The sequence below is a fragment of the Sebastes umbrosus genome, chromosome 20 (assembly GCF_015220745.1).
Source record: "Sebastes umbrosus isolate fSebUmb1 chromosome 20, fSebUmb1.pri, whole genome shotgun sequence".
Lineage (NCBI taxonomy): Eukaryota > Metazoa > Chordata > Actinopteri > Perciformes > Sebastidae > Sebastes > Sebastes umbrosus.
This window is the reverse complement of record NC_051288.1, coordinates 6,999,131-7,019,550: the sequence shown is the minus strand read 5'-3', so window position 1 is coordinate 7,019,550 and position 20,420 is coordinate 6,999,131. Positions and strand designations below refer to the sequence as shown.

The window sequence follows — 20,420 nt, the reverse complement described above, 5'->3', positions numbered from 1 at the left end:
AATGAAATCTCAAGACTATCAAGGCATTCTGGAGCGAAATGTGCTGCCCAGTGTCAGAAAGCTTGGTCTCAGTTGCAGGTCATGGGTCCTCAAACAGGATAATGACCCGAAACACAGCTAAAAACACCCAAGAATGGCTAAGAACAAAACATTGGACTATTCTGAAGTGGCCTTCTATGAGCCCTGATCTAAATCCTATTGAACATCTGTGGAAGGAGCTGAAACATGCAGTCTGGAGAAGGCACCCTTTAAACCTGAGACAGCTGGAGCAGTTTGCTCACGAGGAGTGGGCCAAAATACCTGTCGACAGGTGCAGAAGTCTCATTGAGAGTTACAGAAATCACTCGATTGAAGTGATTGCCTCGAAAGGTTGTACAACTAAATATTAAGTTAAGGGTACCATCATTTTTGTCCAGGCCAGTTTCATTAGTTTGTTTTTTAAAATGATTCTGCTGAACCACAATTCAAAAGCAATGTCTGATTTTCATTAGTTAATTTTCAGTGAATTTGTATTTATTATTACTTTTCTCAGTTTCAAGTTATTTCAGTGACCATTGTGGGTTTTTCTTTCTTTAACGGAAGGGTACCAACAATTTTGCCTACGTGTGTAAGCACCATAGATGTGGGTCATTGGGGGCCTACTACGCCTACTAGGTTGTAAAAATGAAAGTTAAAAGCAACACGTTGTTACATGTAAAACTGAATGAAACGTCACGTTTTGAACACATACAAAAAGGCTTCTTTAGGTTTCGCCAACAGAACTACAACTTCTTTAGATTTAGGCAAAAACAAAAAACACTTGGTTAAGTTTAGGGAAAACCCTTGTGTTTTGGGTTAAAATAACTATGAACACAAAGACAACTACATATCGGAATGTAATGGAGTTTCACACTGTCTATACTACAGCACCTGACTTCCGCTTCTGCTCCTGTCATAATTACTACGGTCTAGATGTTGTGCTCTTTTACACTTTCTTTCAGTGATCTACCATGTGAATAGATGTTCAAACCTACTAGTGGGTGTAGTAGGCCCCTAATGACCCACATCTATGGGGCTTATAGCGATTGATAACGCTTTAATTTAATAGCCTGACAACAGTATAATCGGCTGTTGGTCGAGCTACTTTTAATTACTTTATATTCACATACTGTAGCTAGTTTAGTGCAGTGATTCCCAACCTATGGATCTGGCCCCGTCCAAAGGGTCACAAGATAAATCTGTGGGGTCATGAGATGATTAATCGGAGAATAAAGATTAAAAAACTAAATTCTGCTACACAAATGTGTATTAATAGATGATATTATATGTTTGGTCTCTTTCTCTTTCTCTCTTTGGGCCTCAAACTGTTTTTCAATCGAAACTATGTGAGAAGTTTAGAGGGGAAATGTCTCTTTATCGGAACTGCCAACAACTCAACCCAACTATACACTGCGTTTTTGAGGTCACCAGGTTGGGAATTTGGTTTAATCTTTAATCTTCTGTGTTGTATTTATACAGGTTTTCAAAGTGACTTGTAACTATTGCTGTTCAATAAATGTAGTGGAGTGAAAAGTTTCCCTCTGAATAGTAGTACAGTCGAAGTATAAAGTAGCATAAAATGGAAAATGTACTCAGTAAATGTCCTTAGTATAGCATTAGTGGAGTAGTATAAAGTCTATGATCTTATCCATCTTATCTATACTGTTATTCTATGTGTGTACCTGCATCCAAGTAAAGTAATGATGATGATGAATAACAGGTACTTATCTGACCCCACTAACAGAGGTCAACCTCATCTTGTTTTGAACCTCATCACCTCTTTTACTAAAGGTCACCCTGAGAACTCCTTCCAGGACTAATACTTCGCCTGACTCCCTCTGAAGAGGTGTCAATGCACTTGTTTGGGGCGGAGATTGTATTGATACAATGAATCTTAGCCTGGCCTTCACCCTTGATGTTTTATGACCCCGCTGACGCAATTCCAGTTCAGTGTTCCAGCTGCTGGAGACGAATATAAACAACCTTAGCACCTTGCAGTTAGTCTGCAGGCTGGGTCAGGTGTGGGTACAGGTGCTGGAGGTGTCTGTGTGAGAGTCTTCCGAAGTCTTTTATAGGCCTGAAATCAAACAAAGCAGCAATGGGGCTTGAGAAAATGGGAATGGAAGACACAGACTCTACTCTGATGGAGAAGGGCCAGAAGCTACCAGCACCCAAACCTCCCAACAAATACGAGAAGCTCTTCCAGCCCTGCCTGGCCGAGATAGTGGGGACCATGTTCTTCGTCTTCGTCGGCTGCGTGTCCGTCATCGAGAACGTGCCGGCGGCTGGTCGGCTGCAGCCGGCCCTGGTGCACGGACTGGCTGTGGCGGTGTTGGTGGCGGTCATGGATAACATCAGGTAAAGAACAGAATGAAATAGAGTCAGATGCAGGCATTTGGAAAAGAAAAACAGTTTCCCATCTCAACTTTTCTGTGCTGCTTCTCTTCCTCCAGTGGCTCCCATTTCAACCCTCCCTTCACTATTGCCATCTACCTGTGTGGAGGCATGGAGCTGATCATGGTGGGACCCTACCTGGCCAGCCAGCTGATTGGAGGAGTGCTGGGAGCTGGAATGGCCAAGGTCAGTTGAAAGTGAACCACCTAATGAAAGCTACACTGAAAGGATGCCTGTTTCCTTTTACACTTAAACATGTCAAATCCAATTAACAATAATAATACATTTCATAGATGATGGTCCCTACAGACCGCTACTTCAACGCCACCGGAGCAGCGTTTGATATCCTCAAGTCAGAGAGCCAGCTGTCCGGAGCCATCTTCGGGGAGGTGGCCATGACCTGCTTGATCACCATGGTGGTGCTGCTGGTGGCGGTGAACGGCAAGACGAAAACCCCACTGGCTCCGTTCCTGGTGGGCTGCACCGTCATAATCAACGTCCTGGCAGGGTGAGATAAAAGGGCGAGGACCATTAACAGTTTATTGTGCACCGTGTTAAACATTTACACCAGATTATTGGATCTGAAAGTCACCAGTCAGTTGCTACTTTCACTTGCATGATTCAGCTTTTTACAGTGTGCGGAGTAGCTGACCTTTAAATTCAAAATGAAAAAAGGTTTAAAAATAAAGTTTCCTAAAATGAAATGGTAAAAAACTGAAAAAAATGTCAAACATCGATATTTATACTTTTTTTTTTTATCAAGACAAATATTTGAAGTTTCTTTTACATTGAAGTCGGAGACGGATATGTTTTGGCGGGACAGCAGCCAAAAACAAAAAAAATATTAAAGGTGTTTTTTTTATTTTTATTTATATTTTTATTTATTTTATTTGAAAGGCAGTAGTAACCTTTATTCATTTAATTTCATCGTTCACAAATCCATATGTGTTTCTGCAAATTTCCTACACTATTCAATTATTTCAAAATAAAATGACTTCAAAATGATTATTTCAAAATCAATATTTAAATAATCCACACTGACAGGAAAATGATTACATAACTTTAAAATGCAAGTCAATGTACCAAATTTCCACTCTTATTGTCCATATTATTTTTTTAACCTTATTTTTTATTCATATTTCTGGCCTGCACCACCAGAAAATGTCAAATGGTGTAACTATTCAATAATTTAAAAATAAAATTATTTCAAACTTATTATTTTGAAAATCATTATTTAAATAATCCACACTGCCAGGCAAAGGAATTAATAGCTTTAAAATGTAAGTCAATGTAGCAAAAGTAATTCAATTTCATTGTTTATTATCCATATTATTATTATTATTATTATTGTTTTTATTTTTATTTTTATTTTTATTTTTATTTTTATTTTTATTTTTTATTAATATTTCTGACCTCAACATAATATATATTTTTTTTAATAAACAAATTATTATGAATTACACGATGACAATCTAAATGTATATGATGTTTTTTCTTCTACAGTTGTATCATCTAAAATGTTTTGTTTTTTTAAATCGTATTAATAATTAAACATGTTTTATCCTGGTGGGTGCAGGGGTGACGTATCAGGCACGTGCCTGAACCCTGCCAGAGCTTTTGGTCCAGCTGTGATGACCAACTACTGGGTCTACCACTGGGTTTACTGGGTGGGACCCATCGGAGGAGGCCTGGTGGCCGCTGCTTTGCTCAGGTGAGACAAGCCAGGTATTATTATGACAGAATTAACATTAATAAACAATATATCATGAGTGATAAAGACTCACAATGCCCCTCTCTTCTCTTTCAGGCTCATTCTGGGCGATGATAAGTTACGAGTTGTTATGAAATCATAACTCTATTGTGTGTTTATTGCCATGCTGGCTACAATAAACCTGTAAACATTGTCTGTCTCACCATATCAGGAGATATACTCTTTACTGACATGCAATCAGTTTGATGCTGTACTTTTCTTTTTTTTCTTCCTTGTCAAACTGTGTGATCACCATGTGGGGTTTTTTTTCAGAATGAAATAAAGAACAAAAACATGTAGATGATCTCTTCATTTTATTCCCATAAACAAATAAATGCCTGTAAACATTTTACTGTTACTTGTGCATGCATGAAACATATTTCTGGAGAAATAAAAGACACAAACAAATTATCAGTTTTGGATATGCAGTTTATTCTATGATTTTTTTTCACCATGAGTTACATGATTGCACATGCACCGCATTCCACAATGAAGGATCAGCTCAGCGGTATTTCTCTGAGAGAGCCAGGGCCAATGCACACAGGAACTTATCCAAGGCGACGTGGGCCTCAGGGGTGAAATCCTTTGGGTACATGATGGAGAGCACCACGAGAATGCAGTGGGAGAGGATCTGTGGATGACACATGAAACGATTGTGAAGCAAATATATAGTTTTAACACTTACAAATACATCTCAGTGGTTTATTTCATTTCAATAATCAGCTTTGAAAATAAAGACGTCTTCTTCTTTTATCAGATTTAGCAAAAACAAACTAAGATTTGAAGACGCAGCACATGTGCGTAATTTATGCGTAAATACAGCTCTACACTGTAAAAAAAAAAAAAAAAAAAAAACTTTTTTTTAACAGTTTTTTTCAAGACATTTCACATTTTTTTGTCTGTATTTCAAAATGACAGAAAAAAAATGTGAAAAACTTCATGTTTCATTTGTGATTACTCTATTCTAACAATAAATATATGTTAAAAGTAAAATATTTATTGTAAAATTACAGTAGTAAAGGCTAATTATGGGGGTTTTTTTTACAGTTTATTTATGCTAATTAACGGACAGTATTTTTTCCGTTTTTTAACAGATATTTTCTGGCGCCCCTGCTGCCGGAAAACTTTACACTTCTTCTTTTATCAGATTTAGCAAAAAAATAAGATTTGAAGACACAGCACATTACTCTTCCACATTACCGTTTTACATGTTTAGTTTTAAGATGTATTTATCCACTTTTTTGTGTGTTTTAGTTGGAATGTCTGCCTCATTTCTTAGTCAGGATGTTTTAAGGTTCCAGTTGTCCTAATTTATTCTTTTTATTCCAGTTTCCCCCCTGTAGCAATATATTGAGCTGTATTGAGCCAATAGATGATCTTAAACTTTGAATTTGCTTCAGCCTTTCTGTTAAACTCTAAAATGAAAGTGAATTGAAAAAGAGATTATTTTGACTTGTGTTATATTTGAAAGGATGGTCTGCATTTTGATCAACAGATAGATCCAATTAGTTTAGTTGCGTAAATTTACGCACAAGTCATCCTAACCTCTGCATAATGTGAAAGGAACTACTACTCTTATACATCATGATATCATAACGTGTCATGTCAATGGACCGTGTGTCACCTTGAAGTTGGACGGGTCCACTCTCAGCTGGAAGGCGTGCTGCTCGCTGAGATCGAGCAGACCGGTGGTCAGGTTGTCGATGTTGGTCACAGCCAGAGCGATTCCACTCATCACTTTCTTTCCGTGGGCCTTCACGGGGCCGGAGCCGGGGCTCAAGTCTGACCAGTGGGAGAAGTAGGTCTTGGTCTGCGGATAGACGACAAGCATCCTGTGGAGGAGGTGGAGAGAGGGCGTTAAAGTGGTGGCTGGAGATGTGCAAAGCTTCGCGTAAAAAACAGCCAGACCGAGCCAATGTCGAGGTCGTGAGTTCGAGCCTCACCTGCAGGATGCTTTAAATTAAAGGTCCCATATCGTGCTAATTTTCAGGTTCATACTTGTATTTTGTGTTTCTACTAGAACATGTTTACATGCTGTAACGTTAAAAACAACAACTTTATTTTCCTCATACTGTCCGCCTGAATATATCTGTATTCACCCTCTGTCTGAAACGCTCCGTTTTAGTGCATTTCAAGGAAATTGCAACTGAATTGCGTTGCTATAGGCAACAGCTCGGGTCCATGTTTACTTCCTGACAGCTGGTGTTATTCACATACACTGCAAGAGGAAATAAACTGTGACACATTTAGAATGTTTATGTTTAAAACCGTTAAATGGTCTAAATATTGTATATTTGTGACATCACAAATGGACAGAAATCCTGACGGCTTGTTTCAAACGCACAATTTGTGAATACGGGCTGTGTGTATTTCTCCATATATTCAGCGTTTTGATAGTTTAACAGTATTTATATAGGACTTAAACCTGCTTTATAATATATAGTTAGACAGTTCAGTGTCACATGAGTTGCTTTGTAACGCATTGAAATTCTCATATTAGGAGTATTTTGCGAGATTTAGAGCCCATTCGTTTCCATTGTTCCAATGTCTTTGACTGTTTTTGTTGCCTTAACCTGAAGAAGTTGTAGTTGTGTTGCTTAAACCTGAAGAAGTTGTAGTTTTGTTACCTAAACCTGAAGAAGTTGTAGTTTTGTTGCTTAAACCTAAAGAAGTTGTAGTTTTGTTGCCTAAACCTGAAGAAGTTGTAGTTTTATTGCCTGAACCTAGCTGTTTTTTTGGAATTAACTCACTTTGTTGCGCTGGTAAACAATTTATGCAACGAAGTAACTCAGCTTTTAAATACAAGAGACCAAGCCCGGAGCATCGGCTGCAGAAATAAAGCAAAAGCAATGTCATTAAAAGCCCTCTGACTTTAAAAACAGGTGACTCTTACCTTCCCAGAGCTTCAGCCCCGATGGCATCAGCTGACTTGGAGATTTTGTTCCACAGGGCCTTGACGGCAGCCTTGTCTTTGTCGTTCAAACTCATGATGAATGTCTCTCTCTTTCTCCACCTGACTCGGATGGTTTGGACTTCTTCTACTTAAATGCAGTCTGCTCCAGAGTCACACCCACGAGGACCGGTGCCAAGCCGCCCCCCCCACCCCCCCCGCCCCCCATGATAACGTCATCGGACCCTTCCTCTCCTCCAGATAGAGGCTCTGGTGGCTGGATGCCAGCCACGAGAGGTGGTATCAGCTGGTCGCATGGGGTGTCAGTTGGCACAAATATGAACATTTTGCCATTTTCACCTCAGACTTGTTTTTCTTTATCTCACTGAGTCATTCCAGTCATTAGAAGTTGTGAGATGTTTCGTTGTGGTCTGAAAGAAATTTATGAGGAAACGAAAATGCAGCATTTTCAAAAGGATAAATGTGGTTCAGAACACTTGCTTTTACTAACATTATTATTATTTTTTTTTAATTTAATGGGCCTATAGAGGCATCTCGCACCACAGAACAATATGTTTTGCACAGAGTGAGGATTTTCCATCGGGCCTGTACACAGTTGTCAGGGGTTACTCTTTGTATGGCCTTACTCATCATATTTTAACGTTACCAAAAAAAAGTAATTTAGTGCCATAAATACTTTAATACATTTTAAAATTGTATTACTCACTTTTAAAGCACAACTTGGTCTGACCCCAGAACACATAATGGATCTCTTAACACCCTATACGCCTGTACATGGTCTGAGATCATCTGATCAGTTACTTCTTGCTGTTCCCAGGTCCAATTTTGTGATGAGAGGCGATCAGGCTTTTGCTGTCAGGGCTCCCAAACTCTGTAATGCACTTTTAAAAAACTTTTGAAAACACATTTTTTTAGGATAGCATTCCTATAAGTAGAAGGGTATAAATATATGTGTGTATACATCCGTTTCTGGACGCATGTGTACATTTATACACATTCATGTATATATACTGTATATTTGTTTTATCAACTTGTCCTACCATTTTACCACTTCTATTATTATTATTGATATGTTCTGTGATGTTCTGTTTTAGCAGTTACCATATTTGTTTTACTCGATCTACTTTTATTGTCTGATGTTCTGTTTTAGCAGTTACCATATCTTTTACTTTATTTATCTGCTTTTATTGTCTTGTGAAGCACTTTGTAACATCTGTTTTGAGAAGTGCTATATAAATAAATGTATTATTATTATATTATTATTATTATTATAAAAGCATGCTAGGAATATTACACGTATTATTTGAAAACCAAATGAACCTTATGAACCTGGTCACATCATGGGGTTCATATAAAGTCAGCTGATAGAAGTGGCCCACATCTACCCAATCAGCTGCTTCATTTTTTTTTTATGTTTCTTAAGGGCCAATAGAGGTATTTGTTTCCCTTTGAAATACATTTAAATAATTAAAAATATTATTGCCAATCTGTTTTTGTTTTTTTTAAATTCCCACTTATGTAAAAATATTTTATATAACAAGCAAGTATGGGTCATTTAAGGATACCGGTTACATAAATCAATTGAATGCATGTTTGTTTGTTTTTAATACAAAATTTGTACCGTGTATTTCCACTTCCTACACTCCACTAATAATTTCCTAAAAATATAAATAATTACAGTGCGTTGCAAATGTGAAAGCCCTATAATATTTATCAGAGAATTATTTTTTTTAAATTTTTTTTTTTTAAGCTCTGGCAGTAAATTTATCTGCTATCAGTGGGAGGGAAAATGACGCCCACGACGGTTATCAAATATTTTCTTAATCGAAATATAATATGCTGTTTGGCATTGGGTGGCATCGGGTGTAAGGGGCGCTGCTGGAGATAACAGACCAGAGTGGTCTGAAAGATAAACACCCAGCTGGCATCAAACGCTATCCCACAAATTCAGTCACATTTCAAATGAAGTCTAATAAACACAATTTGTAATATTTTATCAGTATTTCTTTTATTTCTTTATATAGTTTTTATTTCTGAGAAACGCTGCAATAGTTTAGATTTTTTTTTGTTTGCATTTAAAAATATATTTATATTTTTAATGCAAAAAAAACAACGTATTCCAGCATTACTCGGTATTTTTTATATGTATTTATATTTATATTTTCTGTTGTGGTTATTGAAATATTAACACATATGGTGTTTTTTAATAAATAATTACTGATAATGGCTAAATTAATATGAGCCCCTATATCCATTACTGAAAAGCTACTGTTTTAACTTCAATAAATGATGCTTTAAGAACTTTTAACATGCACTATATCTGCAACCATCTTGGACTCTAACCACTGGCGCACTTTACACTTACTTTACACTATACATCCTATATACCACTTTATAGACTGCACGTATGTACATATTACATTTATTTATTGCACATACTAAATTTATTTATTTATATACGCTATGTTCACCCATTCACTCTGTATCTTTTATATCTCTATTATTGTTTTTATAATTTTTGTATACCTTTACCTCTCCTGTGTTTCACTCTGTTTGCTGATGTTTGCTGTTTTGACACTGCATTTCCCTCCGGGGGTTAATAAAGGTTCATCTTATCTTATCTTATCTTATCTTATCTTATCTTTCTGTCAAATAACAACAAACGCAACAAAGTCAAAAGACCTCAGTTAAGTAGACCAGGTATTCAAGAATGTCAGGAGTGCTGAAAACAAGGTCCCATCTTGCAGGTTCATGAGGTTAAAGGAAAGGATTTGATGCAATATACACCTCAAGTGCAACTTTGTTTTCATTTTATTTATTATATCTACCCTACCTATTTTACAAGTGCAATTACCTCTTTTTACATTACATCTATTTTTATATTTTATACTTCTAGTGTAACACTTCTGTTTATATTTATTTATTACATCTACTTTACCTGTTTCATTTGCTTTATAACTGTGTGTGTGTTTTACCTGTTATATGTTTTATCTGCCTCGTTTAGTCTTGTCAAGTATTTTTTTTAAAGCACTGACCAGAACTGTAAATCTCGTTGTATTTAATACAATGTCAATAAAGCTTTCTATTCTATGCAATCTTAAAAATTGTAAAACTGCAATTTAAAAAATAGTTTAATGCGCAGTTTGCCCTGATCTGAAGTTAAAGAGGGGTCATTTAAGGTTATCTTCCCAAGCACAATTTTTGGCATCAATTAAGGGTTTCAAATCAGTATGAAAACATTCCATAAACTTCTGCGGGAGTTTATCTGCACCTCTCCATCTCCAGCCTATCACAGCCTCCTCCGTTAGGGAGGGTCAAGGGAGGATTTGAGTCATTTAAAAAGACGCGGGTCGAGTTGACTGAAGCAGTTTGCAGAAAAAACTACTCAGCACTCTTTCTTTTCAAGACTGTAAGTCGATTAAAAAAAGGGCAACCATGGTTGAGTGGACCGACCAGGAGCGCAGCATCATCAGCAGCATCTTCAGCACCTTGGACTATGATGACATCGGACCCAAGGCTCTGAGCAGGTACAGAGACTCCAAGACAACACTGTTAACAATTTCCCAATAAAATAACAGTAAAGAACTGGCAGCAGGGTTGCCACTGTTTTTTTTTTAATTAATTTCACAGTATTTTACAGTTAATTTACTGTTTAAAGATACATTATATAGCTGTTTTTCACCTTTCTTTTACATTATCTTACTGATTTGTTTTAATGCACTATTTAAGTTGTATTTTTTTACATACAACATTATTTTTTTCCTAGATGAATAGACTAAGCAGGTTATAGACATAGGAATAGTCACACTAAATACAATTAAAGGCACATGTTAGGAAAAAGGCTATAATAGACTTGTTGACACTTTTCCCAAAAATGTGTGTCTCTAGCTGGCTACAAGCACAGAATGCAAACCATAACAACATGTGAGTGAAGAACAGAGCTATTCACTGATTTTACAATCATGTGCAATGTGCAAGCCTCACATGTGCAGATCAGGTCCCAGAATTAAAACAAATACTGCATGAAACTGTTACTGATGATACTTTAGACAGTTGATCAGCAGTAAAGCGCTGTTTTTTAAGAATGCATTATAGTTCAGTTAAAAAACGGCCTATGAGCGTAATTTAACAGGTTTTCTTTTGTATTAACAGTAAAGCACTGTTTTTTTAGCAATAACAGGTTAATACTGTTGAAATCCTGCTGTAAATTAACAGCAATTGTTTACAGTGAAGCAAAACTGCATCTGAATTGTAAAATTGAGTAAGAAAACAGAACAGAATCCAACAGAATCCTTCCGACCTCCACTGGTCTCGTCCTGCAGGTGCCTGATCGTCTACCCCTGGACTCGGAGGCATTTCGTCAAGTCCTTCGGTGACATCAAGACTAACGAGGCCATCAAAGCCAACAAGCAGATTGCAGCCCATGGTATCAAGGTGCTGCACGGTCTGGACAGGGGTTTGAAGAACATGGACAACATGAAGGCCACCTACGCACAGCTGAGCGTCCTGCACTCAGAGAAGCTGCACGTCGACCCAGACAACTTCAGGGTAAAGTTTCCAATCCAGTATTTAGCACCTTTAAAGCAGCCAGTCTGTTGTAATTCTGAGGAGTACCTGTATGTAGACAGGTGAGGTCATTCTGGTGCTGTCCAGTAGGATAGACTGAGGTCTAAACCTCTGACTTAATCCTCTTATGAAGGACCAGCCAAGTGTTTTTTTCATGCTTCAGCTCATGAATAGTTTTATAAAGAATACTGCATAGATTAATTTCCAATAGATGTCCCAGGTTGCCATTGATTTCCATTCAGGCCAGTTTAGTATGAAAATCAACTTGCTTGAGTTGGATAACACACTGCAATCTAATAATTTATAGCATGCTTTGAAAATGGTCAGTAATTACACAATTTGATATAAATGGGATAAAGAATGCAAAACAACAGGTCCCTTAAGATTTTATACGGTAATACAACACAACAGCCGGAAAGGTGTTAATTGCACATTTTTATTATTAGAAAAGATTGCATTACAACTGCACATACATAAATATTTAATATCATATAGCATCATAAATGTTTTTTATATACTTCCTAAAAACACGTGGCAGAGTCTCATCTGTATTTCTCTCACTTTATAGTCAGTTCGCACACTCAATTGAAAGATTTCTTTGACATTAATTGTTGTTTTTGTGTCTGTATAGGTGTTCACTGACTGCCTGACCATCGTCGTCGCGGCAAAAATGGGGACATCCTTCAATGCACAAACGCAAGCCGCCTTCCAGAAGTTCCTGACCGTGGCGGTGTCTGCTCTGGGAAGGCAGTACCACTAAACCAGGCAGCTTTCTTCCAGCACCTGGATACCATGAAGGAGATCTAAAAATTTTTTACACCTTTTACTTGTCTCCTCAACGAAGAAATAAAGTCACAATGAAACAAAGTTTATTTGTTGTCCCTGTTTTTCTTTTTCTTCCATCACATTACACCGAGGTTTGATACTGATTGACGAAGGTGCAAGGGTAAAATGGCAAACCCTAATAAAAAACTGCCATAATAAAAATGCAACATTATTCAAACAAAGATATCAATTGTGTTAATGATACTCTATAAAAAAAGGTGGTAATATAGGTGGGGTGGTAAAGTTGGACACTGCCTAATGTGGGACACTTAAGCTGCAGTGGGTGTAGGTCTTCTTCAAACAAATAAAAGTTAATCACACTATTTACATTTAACATCTTTCTAATATGCCTAAATGCTTCAAAACTATTCATTATTTTTTATTTATTTATTATTATTTATGGTCTTACTGTTTGTTTGATGTTGTTCGATTCTCAATGTAACACTCACACACATAAGCGTAGGTGTTGTAACAGCAATAACATTGTAAGTGCTAAAATTACTGAACATGAGATTGCACAACAGGACACCAGACAGAAAAACAGATAACGTGACCTCATTTCAACCTAGTGCCACGGCCCCAATATGAACTGTAGGACACGTGAGGTGTAGTGTAAAGTTCTTAGAGGAACAACTAGGAAATACTAAACTAAAGTTGTCAAAAGTATACTACCTTCCAGAGGGCATCACATTCACACTGTTTATTTCAGCGCCAGGGACAGCTCTAAAGCAGGTTACCAGAGACAGCTCTGCATTATATTTTTTAATGTGAAGCAATGTGGAAGGTGACCACAGATATAGATATAAAACACAGATGGCTTCTGTAGTTTTTCCCTGTATAGTGAATACTTTATTTGATCTAATATGAAGCCAAATATAGAGTAAAGAGTTCCACATTGACTACCTGCATTGCAGCCTTCTCATTGTTTTAAGATTTAACAAATTACTGCTGTTATATTTAGATTTTCAAAAATTGTTAGAATTTTAAAGACAGAAATGGTAAAAAAATAAATTAAAAAATAGCATTATTACTTTAAGGTGCTACAATTGATATCCAGAGCATTAATATAGCAGCAATCAACTATCTGCTATGTAAAGACATAGAGGAGTAATGTCTACCTGAGCAGAGAATGAAGTCTTGTAGCAGAAAGAGGGGAAAGAGAGAAAACACACAGAATAGCCCTTTTCCACCCTGGCAGGAAAAGAAGGTGGGGAAGGAGATAAATGAGACACACCTGTGAGCTGAGGGGAAGGTAAAACAACTAACGGAAGGAGCATAGAGGAGAACAGAGAGAGGAGTGAGAGTGGATAAAGGAGGAGATGATTTGAAGTTAAGTTCAGTTTCTGGACATCTTTGCTCTTAAAAGAAAACAGTGACATATATGAAAGTACTCTGAGCAGCAAAGTGAGCTAAGAACCTGCTGGATTCAATGAACTTTCTTGGAGAACAAGGCTCTGCTGGAGGTGTGCTGATCCCTGGAGCAGGTGGATGACTGGAATCTGGTTCATGTTGGACCTGTTTGGATGTTACCATGGTCTCCTTGCCTTTGTTGGGCCATCAAGATAAGCCTCCTTTACTCTCTAGGCTTCTCCTTCTTTTTCTCCAACCTTTGATTTGATTACTGCTATGTGGGTTAAATACAGCAAGATTTAATTTAATAAAAATGAATTGATGGTTTGTTTATCTTGTGCCTTTTGTAGCGATCCGGGCTAACTCTCCAAGTAGTTTCCAGTAGTCTTTACCTCCGCCAAGGCCGAAGGCCTAAGGAGGTTATGTTTTCACCGGCGTTGGTTTGTCTGTTTGTCTGTTTGTCTGTTTGTTTGTTTATTTGTTTGTTTATATTTTTTTTATATGGTAATACAACACAACAGCTGGAAAGGTGTTAATTGCACATTTTTATTAGAAAAGATTGCATTACAACTGCACATACATGAATATTTAATATCATATAGCATCATAAATGTTTTTTATATACTTCCTAAAAACACGTGGCAGAGTCTCATCTGTATTTCTGGGAGAGCACGGCTGCGAAAGCTGACAGGTACTTGTCCATTGCTGCGTGTGCAACCGGTGTGAAGTCATCGCCCATGTGACAGGCCAGGGCGACGAGCATACAGTGTGAAAAGAGCTGCGGAGAAGGTAAAGGTGTGTTACTGACAAAATACGGAATTATGTACAGTATGTGTTTTAGAAAAACGTATCAAAGTGTGCTCCGGCTGGTGGGCGATGCTTGGTATTTCCTCAACTTATCTCAACATGGCTGCCGGGTCACAACCTTTCTCATTTTACAGCTAAACAGTACACTACAAGATGTTTCTGAGAACATTTGAGGAGAGAAATAGGCATTACAGTAACAGAATATTGATTCATATTAGATCAGCGCTGCCTAGTTTGACCATTTGATCAGAGTTCGCGAGTGATTGATAGCTGCTCAGAGACGGCAAGGCTCCAGCTCGGCTCTGATTGGTTGTTTTCCTCCGGTCTGTGAAATCTTGCAGATGTCATTAGGAGCACCGGAGGACACCGGAGGAACATGATTTTTTTTTTCAGATTACCTGTCTCATGCACTACTGTCAGGATATAGTGACAGTTTTATAATCATATTTGCTCCATTTCTACCCACTGCTGCTATAAATTAAATATCTTTTTATGGGAGGCAACAGGTGTGTTCTGCAGTATATTTTATCTCCATTTATGCAAAATACTGTGTATTTCTGTTGCATGAACACTAATAAACTACATGAGCTGTTGGGAGAAATATGACAGTCATGTTGGTTTTGAAGTTGTTTACAGTTGCTGACGTCTGTAGAGTTTGATCTGATATGGACTTGAGATGACGTCAAACCACTGAAAACTCAACACCCTGCTGCGATCAAATAAGCAGTGGTGGAATGTAACTAAGAACTTTTACTCAGGTACTGTGCTCAAGTACTGATTTGAGGTACTGTACTCGAATATAATCTTTTCATGCCATTTTATATTTCTATTTCACTACAATTCAGAGGGAAATATTGTACTTGTTACTTCACTACAGTTATTTGACAGCTTTAGTTACTTTACAAGTTTAGATTTTTGCACCCAAAACACATGGAAATTTACAAATACCGCAACTATTTTCATAATAGTCACTTTTCATGCAAAAATGCAAAAATAAATAATTATATAATTTCAATTTATTTTGAATAATTTAAGATTTCTACTATGTGTTGTGCAAAACAAGCGTTTTAAAGGTGTAACTTTGGGCTCTGGGTAATTGTGATGGCATTTATCACTATAAAAGAATCAATCGATTAATTGAGAAAATAATCAGCAGATTAATCTATAAATGAAAATATTCATGAGTTGCAGTCCTGTACAAAATAGTTAAAAAATTTGCTCCACCTCAACCAACTACAAATCAGAAGTTAAATCCTGCTTTTACATTGATGCAAGAGTAATAATATTCAAATGATATAATGTATAATAATTAATATATCAGTCACAGGGGCCTTTTTTCTGTATCGAGAACTTTTACTTTTAAAGTACATTTTCCTGAATATACTTAAATACTTTTACTTCACTAATATTATCCATGGGATCTTTGTTATAGTGTTGATATTGCCTTTGAAATGAAGATTTTATACCAGGCGAGGATAAAAATCGTATTTTTTCCTTTATTTCATCTCCATTTTCTCTGTAATGTAAATATAGTTTAGTTAACTTGCAATTGATTCTTATTCCTCAGCTCCTTACCTTTCAAAGGAGACCAGATATATGCATATAAGCCTTATGGTTGAGGAGCTATTCCTGATTCATTTTGGGTGTGTTATTTTAGGCATTTTTTCGCTGAGGGCTTAACAGGTTAAGTAAAGGATCTGAATACTTCCTCCAGCACTGTTAATAAGCAACAATCCATTAACTGAAGGATCATTAGTTATTTAAGCATCAGTAGAAGTGATGCTGTTGCAAAGGCACCTTGAAGTTGGTCGGGACTATCCGGAGCGTGAAGGCATGCAGGGTTTGCAGAGGAGCCAAGGTGACAGTCAGCTGGCTGATGTCTTTGGCTCCCTCTGCTATGGCCAGAACGATCTTCTTCCCATGGGAGAGCAGGTGAGCGGAGCGAGGGCTGATGTCTAGATGGGAAAAGTACGTCTTGGTACCTGGGTAAGAAGCAAACATCCTGCGGAGGAATTGGGAACGTTTTGTCAGTGAAGTGTTGCAACGATGCACATTTGTTATTGAAATACAGAAAACATTATCGATGGCGAGACATGGAGGCTGATATTGACCAGTCCTTTTGCTACCATCTTCATCAGAATTTTAAAATGCTTTTATTAGTTTATAAGGCACTATATGGCCATGCACCAGACTACCTTTCAGAAATGCTTTTGGTTTATAAACCAGGAGGGCCCCTCAGATCCTCCGGTTCTTCTCTTTTAGTTGTTCCACAAAGCAGAACAAAAACAGCTGGTGATGCTGCTTTCAGCCTTTACGCTCCCAGCCGATGGAACAACCTTCCAGAGGAACTGAGAGGAGCTGAAAATATTGATATTTTTAAACTTAAACTAAAAACCCATCTATTTAGTCTGACTTTTATGTAGTGTGTTATAATTTTATGGTTTTATTGTTTTTTTTACTCTATTTTGTTTAATCAACATTTTATTGCTGATCATTAACATCTCTTTTATTCTATTTTATTTTATTAAAATTTCCTTATTTTAATACAATCTGCTTATTTTGTGTAGTTTCATAATTTTTATTTATTTTAGTTATTTTTATTTCCTTGTATTTTATTTATCTTTTATTATCTTAAATACCCATCTTTTATTGCTTTCTTATTCAATGAACTTTTACATTGGTTGTTTTGGTGTGCATTAGGCTCTAAATCCATTTTTAACATTCTACATTTTTGTCAATCGTCTGTACAGCACTTTGAATTGCATTTGACTTGTTTGAAAGGTGCTATATAAAAAAAGTTTGTTTGATTGATTGATCATCATCATCATCATCATTACATTGATCTTGGATCACACCATCTGAAGTTTGATGAATTAGCTAATTCTGAGTATTTAAATTGACTTGCACGCACTCCATAGTTTCTCCTTTAGGATTTATATTGCCAAATCAATAGTTAATTAATAATTTACCAATGCTTTATATCCATAAAGTCTACAGTTATAAATGTCAACAACCTATTGATAAATGGTAATAAACCATAAATTTTTTAGTAAGACACGAAGATTAAGTCATTAATAAAGAGCCATGTGTTTTTAATGAAGAATTCCAATATGTTATTTCCATGGCCTAGTAAAGTTCAATCAATATTAGTGAACATGAGCTACTCCCTCTAAAAGCCAGAAACCAGAGAAGTGAGTCTCAAACTCGTGATGTCATAGGGTATAAAGTCTGGAGCTGCTTCAGAGACAATAAATGGGAGACAGATTTTGGTTGTTTTCTTCATTTTATTGTAGTGAAACAGAAAATGTTCCCTATATACTCAGAACATCCCCCTGGGTGCTCTCAGTGTCATCTGACATCTCTCCCAATTCATGGAGCAGCTCCAGACTTTGTACCCTATGACATCACAAGTTTGATTTTAGCACTTTTTTGGATTTGGGAGAGAGTTGTTCATGTTTACTAATATTTTTTGGATCACCTTAGACCATAGGAATAACATGTATGGATTTTGAAAACGGGCATAGTTCCCCTTTAAGGGCCTAGATATTCACGTGTGGGTCCAAGTTAATTGTTTATTTTCTTTTATAATTATGATGGAGAATTAAGATGAAGATCTCTGTGGAAGCCTTAATATTCTTAACCTCTCTTCCTCTCTTTAACGCCACCATTTTCTTTAATGCATTGACGCAATCAATCTTCCGGAGGCTGTATCAGTTTTAAAGGTACAGCGAAGATGCTGGTGTCATAAGAAACTAGAAAACACAATGAATCCATTGGTACCAACCATGTCATACAAGTTCGTCGTGAGAAGGAGCCTAAATAACGCTCCAAACTTGTGCCTAATTTTGGTGCGGAAAACCTGTCATGGCCATTTTTAAAGGGGTCCCTTGACCTCTGACCTCAAGATATGTGAACGAAAATGGGTTCTATGGGTACCCACGAGTCTCCCCTTTACAGACATGCCCACTTCATGATAATCACATGCAGTTTGGGGCAAGTCATAGTCAAGTCAGCACACTGACAGACTGACAGCTGTTGTTACCTGTTGGGCTGCAGTTTGCCATGTTATGATTTGAGCATATTTTTTATGCTAAATGCAGTAGCTGTGAGGGTTTCGGACAATATTTGTCACTGTTTTGTGTTTTTAATTAATTTCCAATAATAAATATATACATACATTTGCACAAAAAAACAAAAAAAGCATATTTGCCAACTCCCATGTTGATAAATGTTGAAAAAATCTCCCTTTAAGGTACATTTTGAACATATTAATCACGATTAACTATGGACAATCATGCGATTAATCGCAATTAAATATTTGAATCAATTGACAGCCATAATAATAAATGTGGTTACATTTATTTCAAACACACAGACAGTTTATAATTTGTAAACGTCTACACACCAGAGTGTATGAACATACCTTTGAAGCGCGTCTGCTCCAATATCTTCTGCCACAGGAGTCAGTCTTCCCCATATTTCTGCAATGAGCTCTTTCTCCTGTTTTGAGAGCATCGCAGTCTATAACGTTATTCACTGTAGCTGAGTATCCAGAGTGTGACAGGTCAGATTCACAACAGGCCACAAATAATGTGTGTAAAAGGTGTTAATCAACCATTTTATCACCACCAAACACAGAAACGGATGGTGAGTAAAAGTGAAAAAAATCCTTCAGTGTGAAGAAAACGTGGTGTGATGGTGACGGTCTCGGGTGTCAGCGGCCGTGTTGTTTCCCTGCTCTCTGTTATCGGGCAGCAGCCAGGGCAGGGTGGGGGCTCCACACCAACTGCACTATCTACTGCTGTACGTGCGTCACGCTGCATATTTCTACCATAATATTAATGTGGCTGACCTCAAAGTCCAGCTGGTGAGGGGTTGTCCACATTATTAGTATTTTTTGTTTGTTTATGGGGATTTTAGAAGGTTGTATCTGCTCTAGGGATGCTTCTAACTAAGTAAATAAAAGCAAAATAAGTTAATTAATTTTTTTTCTCTATATGCAGTATATATAGAGCTATAATTGCTACTTGCTTATAGATCCAACTCTTTAACATGTCTTCCTAAAACTGTCTCATTCTACACCATGACAAGGAAGAAACATATTAAATGTGAGTCAGAGGCTTCACTGCAGTGTGGAGGAGGCCTTTTCAGATAAACTCTGCCAGCTGCTGCTATCTGCAGCTCCATAAGCTGCTGGTCAGGGGACAGAGGGCGTGAGGCCAGACTGCATCAGATATCATTGTGAGAACCGTGGAGCTGCAGAGGACTTTACCGTTGCTGTCAAGTCAAGTCAATTTTATTTGTATAGCCCAAAATCACAAATCACAAATTTGCCTCAGTGGATAATAGACGATTGTCAACAATTCAAGCGGTTACAGAAACAGCAAATGGTGTTTTTCACGAGTAGAAGGTCGTCTGGACGTCTGCGCAATAAGACGAGAGGGTAAAAGCTTGGGGTGGGTGAGAGAGAAATCTCATAGATTTACACAGTTATTGATAATCACAATGATTACATAATGATTACATTAGTAATAGGGATATTACAGGTTGATCTTGTGAGTTATGGTCACTTTTATATTGTAGTAGACTATTTAAAAACATGCAACATCTTTTTCTTTTTAATTTAACCTTCATTTAGCCACGGAAGACCCATTGAGACCCAGGTGTCATTTTTGATGTTGCCCTTGTTACAGATCATATATACAATGAATTTATATTTTTTTATAATACATCACAAACTATAAAATAAAAGATAAATAAACAGAAATTTAAATAATAAACACAAATAAATAAAAATAA

General features: G+C 37.0%; 4 protein-coding genes across 4 annotated transcripts; 2 read left to right on the top strand and 2 right to left on the bottom strand.

The window, feature by feature from the left end:
• The first annotated feature begins 1,090 nt into the window (after positions 1-1,090).
• On the top strand, positions 1,091-4,721 carry LOC119479883 (aquaporin-8-like). Its single transcript, XM_037755857.1, has 5 exons — positions 1,091-2,376; positions 2,472-2,598; positions 2,706-2,920; positions 3,989-4,123; positions 4,220-4,721. The coding sequence occupies exons 1-5, from the start codon at positions 2,117-2,119 to the stop codon at positions 4,263-4,265; spliced, it is 783 nt and encodes a 260-aa protein (XP_037611785.1). The 5' UTR covers positions 1,091-2,116; the 3' UTR covers positions 4,266-4,721.
• hbae5 (hemoglobin, alpha embryonic 5) lies at positions 4,574-7,185 on the bottom strand. Its single transcript, XM_037755858.1, has 3 exons — positions 7,056-7,185; positions 5,787-5,994; positions 4,574-4,793 (listed from the first exon to the last, which is right to left on the bottom strand). Exons 1-3 carry the CDS (start codon positions 7,148-7,150, stop codon positions 4,665-4,667), a joined length of 432 nt encoding a protein of 143 aa, XP_037611786.1. The 5' UTR covers positions 7,151-7,185; the 3' UTR covers positions 4,574-4,664.
• A 3,236-nt stretch (positions 7,186-10,421) lies between these two features.
• Positions 10,422-12,509, top strand: LOC119479998 (hemoglobin subunit beta-1-like). The gene is made up of 3 exons (XM_037756052.1): positions 10,422-10,600; positions 11,396-11,621; positions 12,271-12,509. Exons 1-3 carry the CDS (start codon positions 10,509-10,511, stop codon positions 12,397-12,399), a joined length of 447 nt encoding a protein of 148 aa, XP_037611980.1. The 5' UTR covers positions 10,422-10,508; the 3' UTR covers positions 12,400-12,509.
• Positions 12,510-14,346: 1,837 nt separating this feature from the next.
• Positions 14,347-19,410, bottom strand: zgc:163057 (uncharacterized protein LOC563335 homolog). Its single transcript, XM_037754097.1, has 3 exons — positions 19,045-19,410; positions 16,419-16,623; positions 14,347-14,592 (listed from the first exon to the last, which is right to left on the bottom strand). Exons 1-3 carry the CDS (start codon positions 19,134-19,136, stop codon positions 14,464-14,466), a joined length of 426 nt encoding a protein of 141 aa, XP_037610025.1. The 5' UTR covers positions 19,137-19,410; the 3' UTR covers positions 14,347-14,463.
• Positions 19,411-20,420: the final 1,010 nt, after the last annotated feature.

Bases quoted from the DNA above. Each gene is read 5' to 3' on its own strand.
- LOC119479998 (XM_037756052.1), top strand. From the start codon at position 10,509: ATGGTTGAGTGGACCGACCAGGAGCGCAGCATCATCAGCAGCATCTTC. The intron at 10,601-11,395 runs GTACAGAGACTC...CTCGTCCTGCAG, and splicing joins GGACCCAAGGCTCTGAGCAG to GTGCCTGATCGTCTACCCCT. The intron at 11,622-12,270 runs GTAAAGTTTCCA...GTGTCTGTATAG, and splicing joins TCGACCCAGACAACTTCAGG to GTGTTCACTGACTGCCTGAC.
- LOC119479883 (XM_037755857.1), top strand. From the start codon at position 2,117: ATGGGGCTTGAGAAAATGGGAATGGAAGACACAGACTCTACTCTGATG. The intron at 2,921-3,988 runs GTGAGATAAAAG...TGGTGGGTGCAG, and splicing joins ATAATCAACGTCCTGGCAGG to GGGTGACGTATCAGGCACGT. The intron at 4,124-4,219 runs GTGAGACAAGCC...CTTCTCTTTCAG, and splicing joins GTGGCCGCTGCTTTGCTCAG to GCTCATTCTGGGCGATGATA.
- zgc:163057 (XM_037754097.1), bottom strand. From the start codon at position 19,136: ATGCTCTCAAAACAGGAGAAAGAGCTCATTGCAGAAATATGGGGAAGA. The intron at 16,624-19,044 runs GTATGTTCATAC...ATTCCTCCGCAG, and splicing joins GGAGCAGACGCGCTTCAAAG to GATGTTTGCTTCTTACCCAG. The intron at 14,593-16,418 runs GTGCCTTTGCAA...CCTTCTCCGCAG, and splicing joins TAGTCCCGACCAACTTCAAG to CTCTTTTCACACTGTATGCT.
- hbae5 (XM_037755858.1), bottom strand. From the start codon at position 7,150: ATGAGTTTGAACGACAAAGACAAGGCTGCCGTCAAGGCCCTGTGGAAC. The intron at 5,995-7,055 runs GTAAGAGTCACC...CCTCCTCCACAG, and splicing joins GGGGCTGAAGCTCTGGGAAG to GATGCTTGTCGTCTATCCGC. The intron at 4,794-5,786 runs GTGACACACGGT...TGTCATCCACAG, and splicing joins TGGACCCGTCCAACTTCAAG to ATCCTCTCCCACTGCATTCT.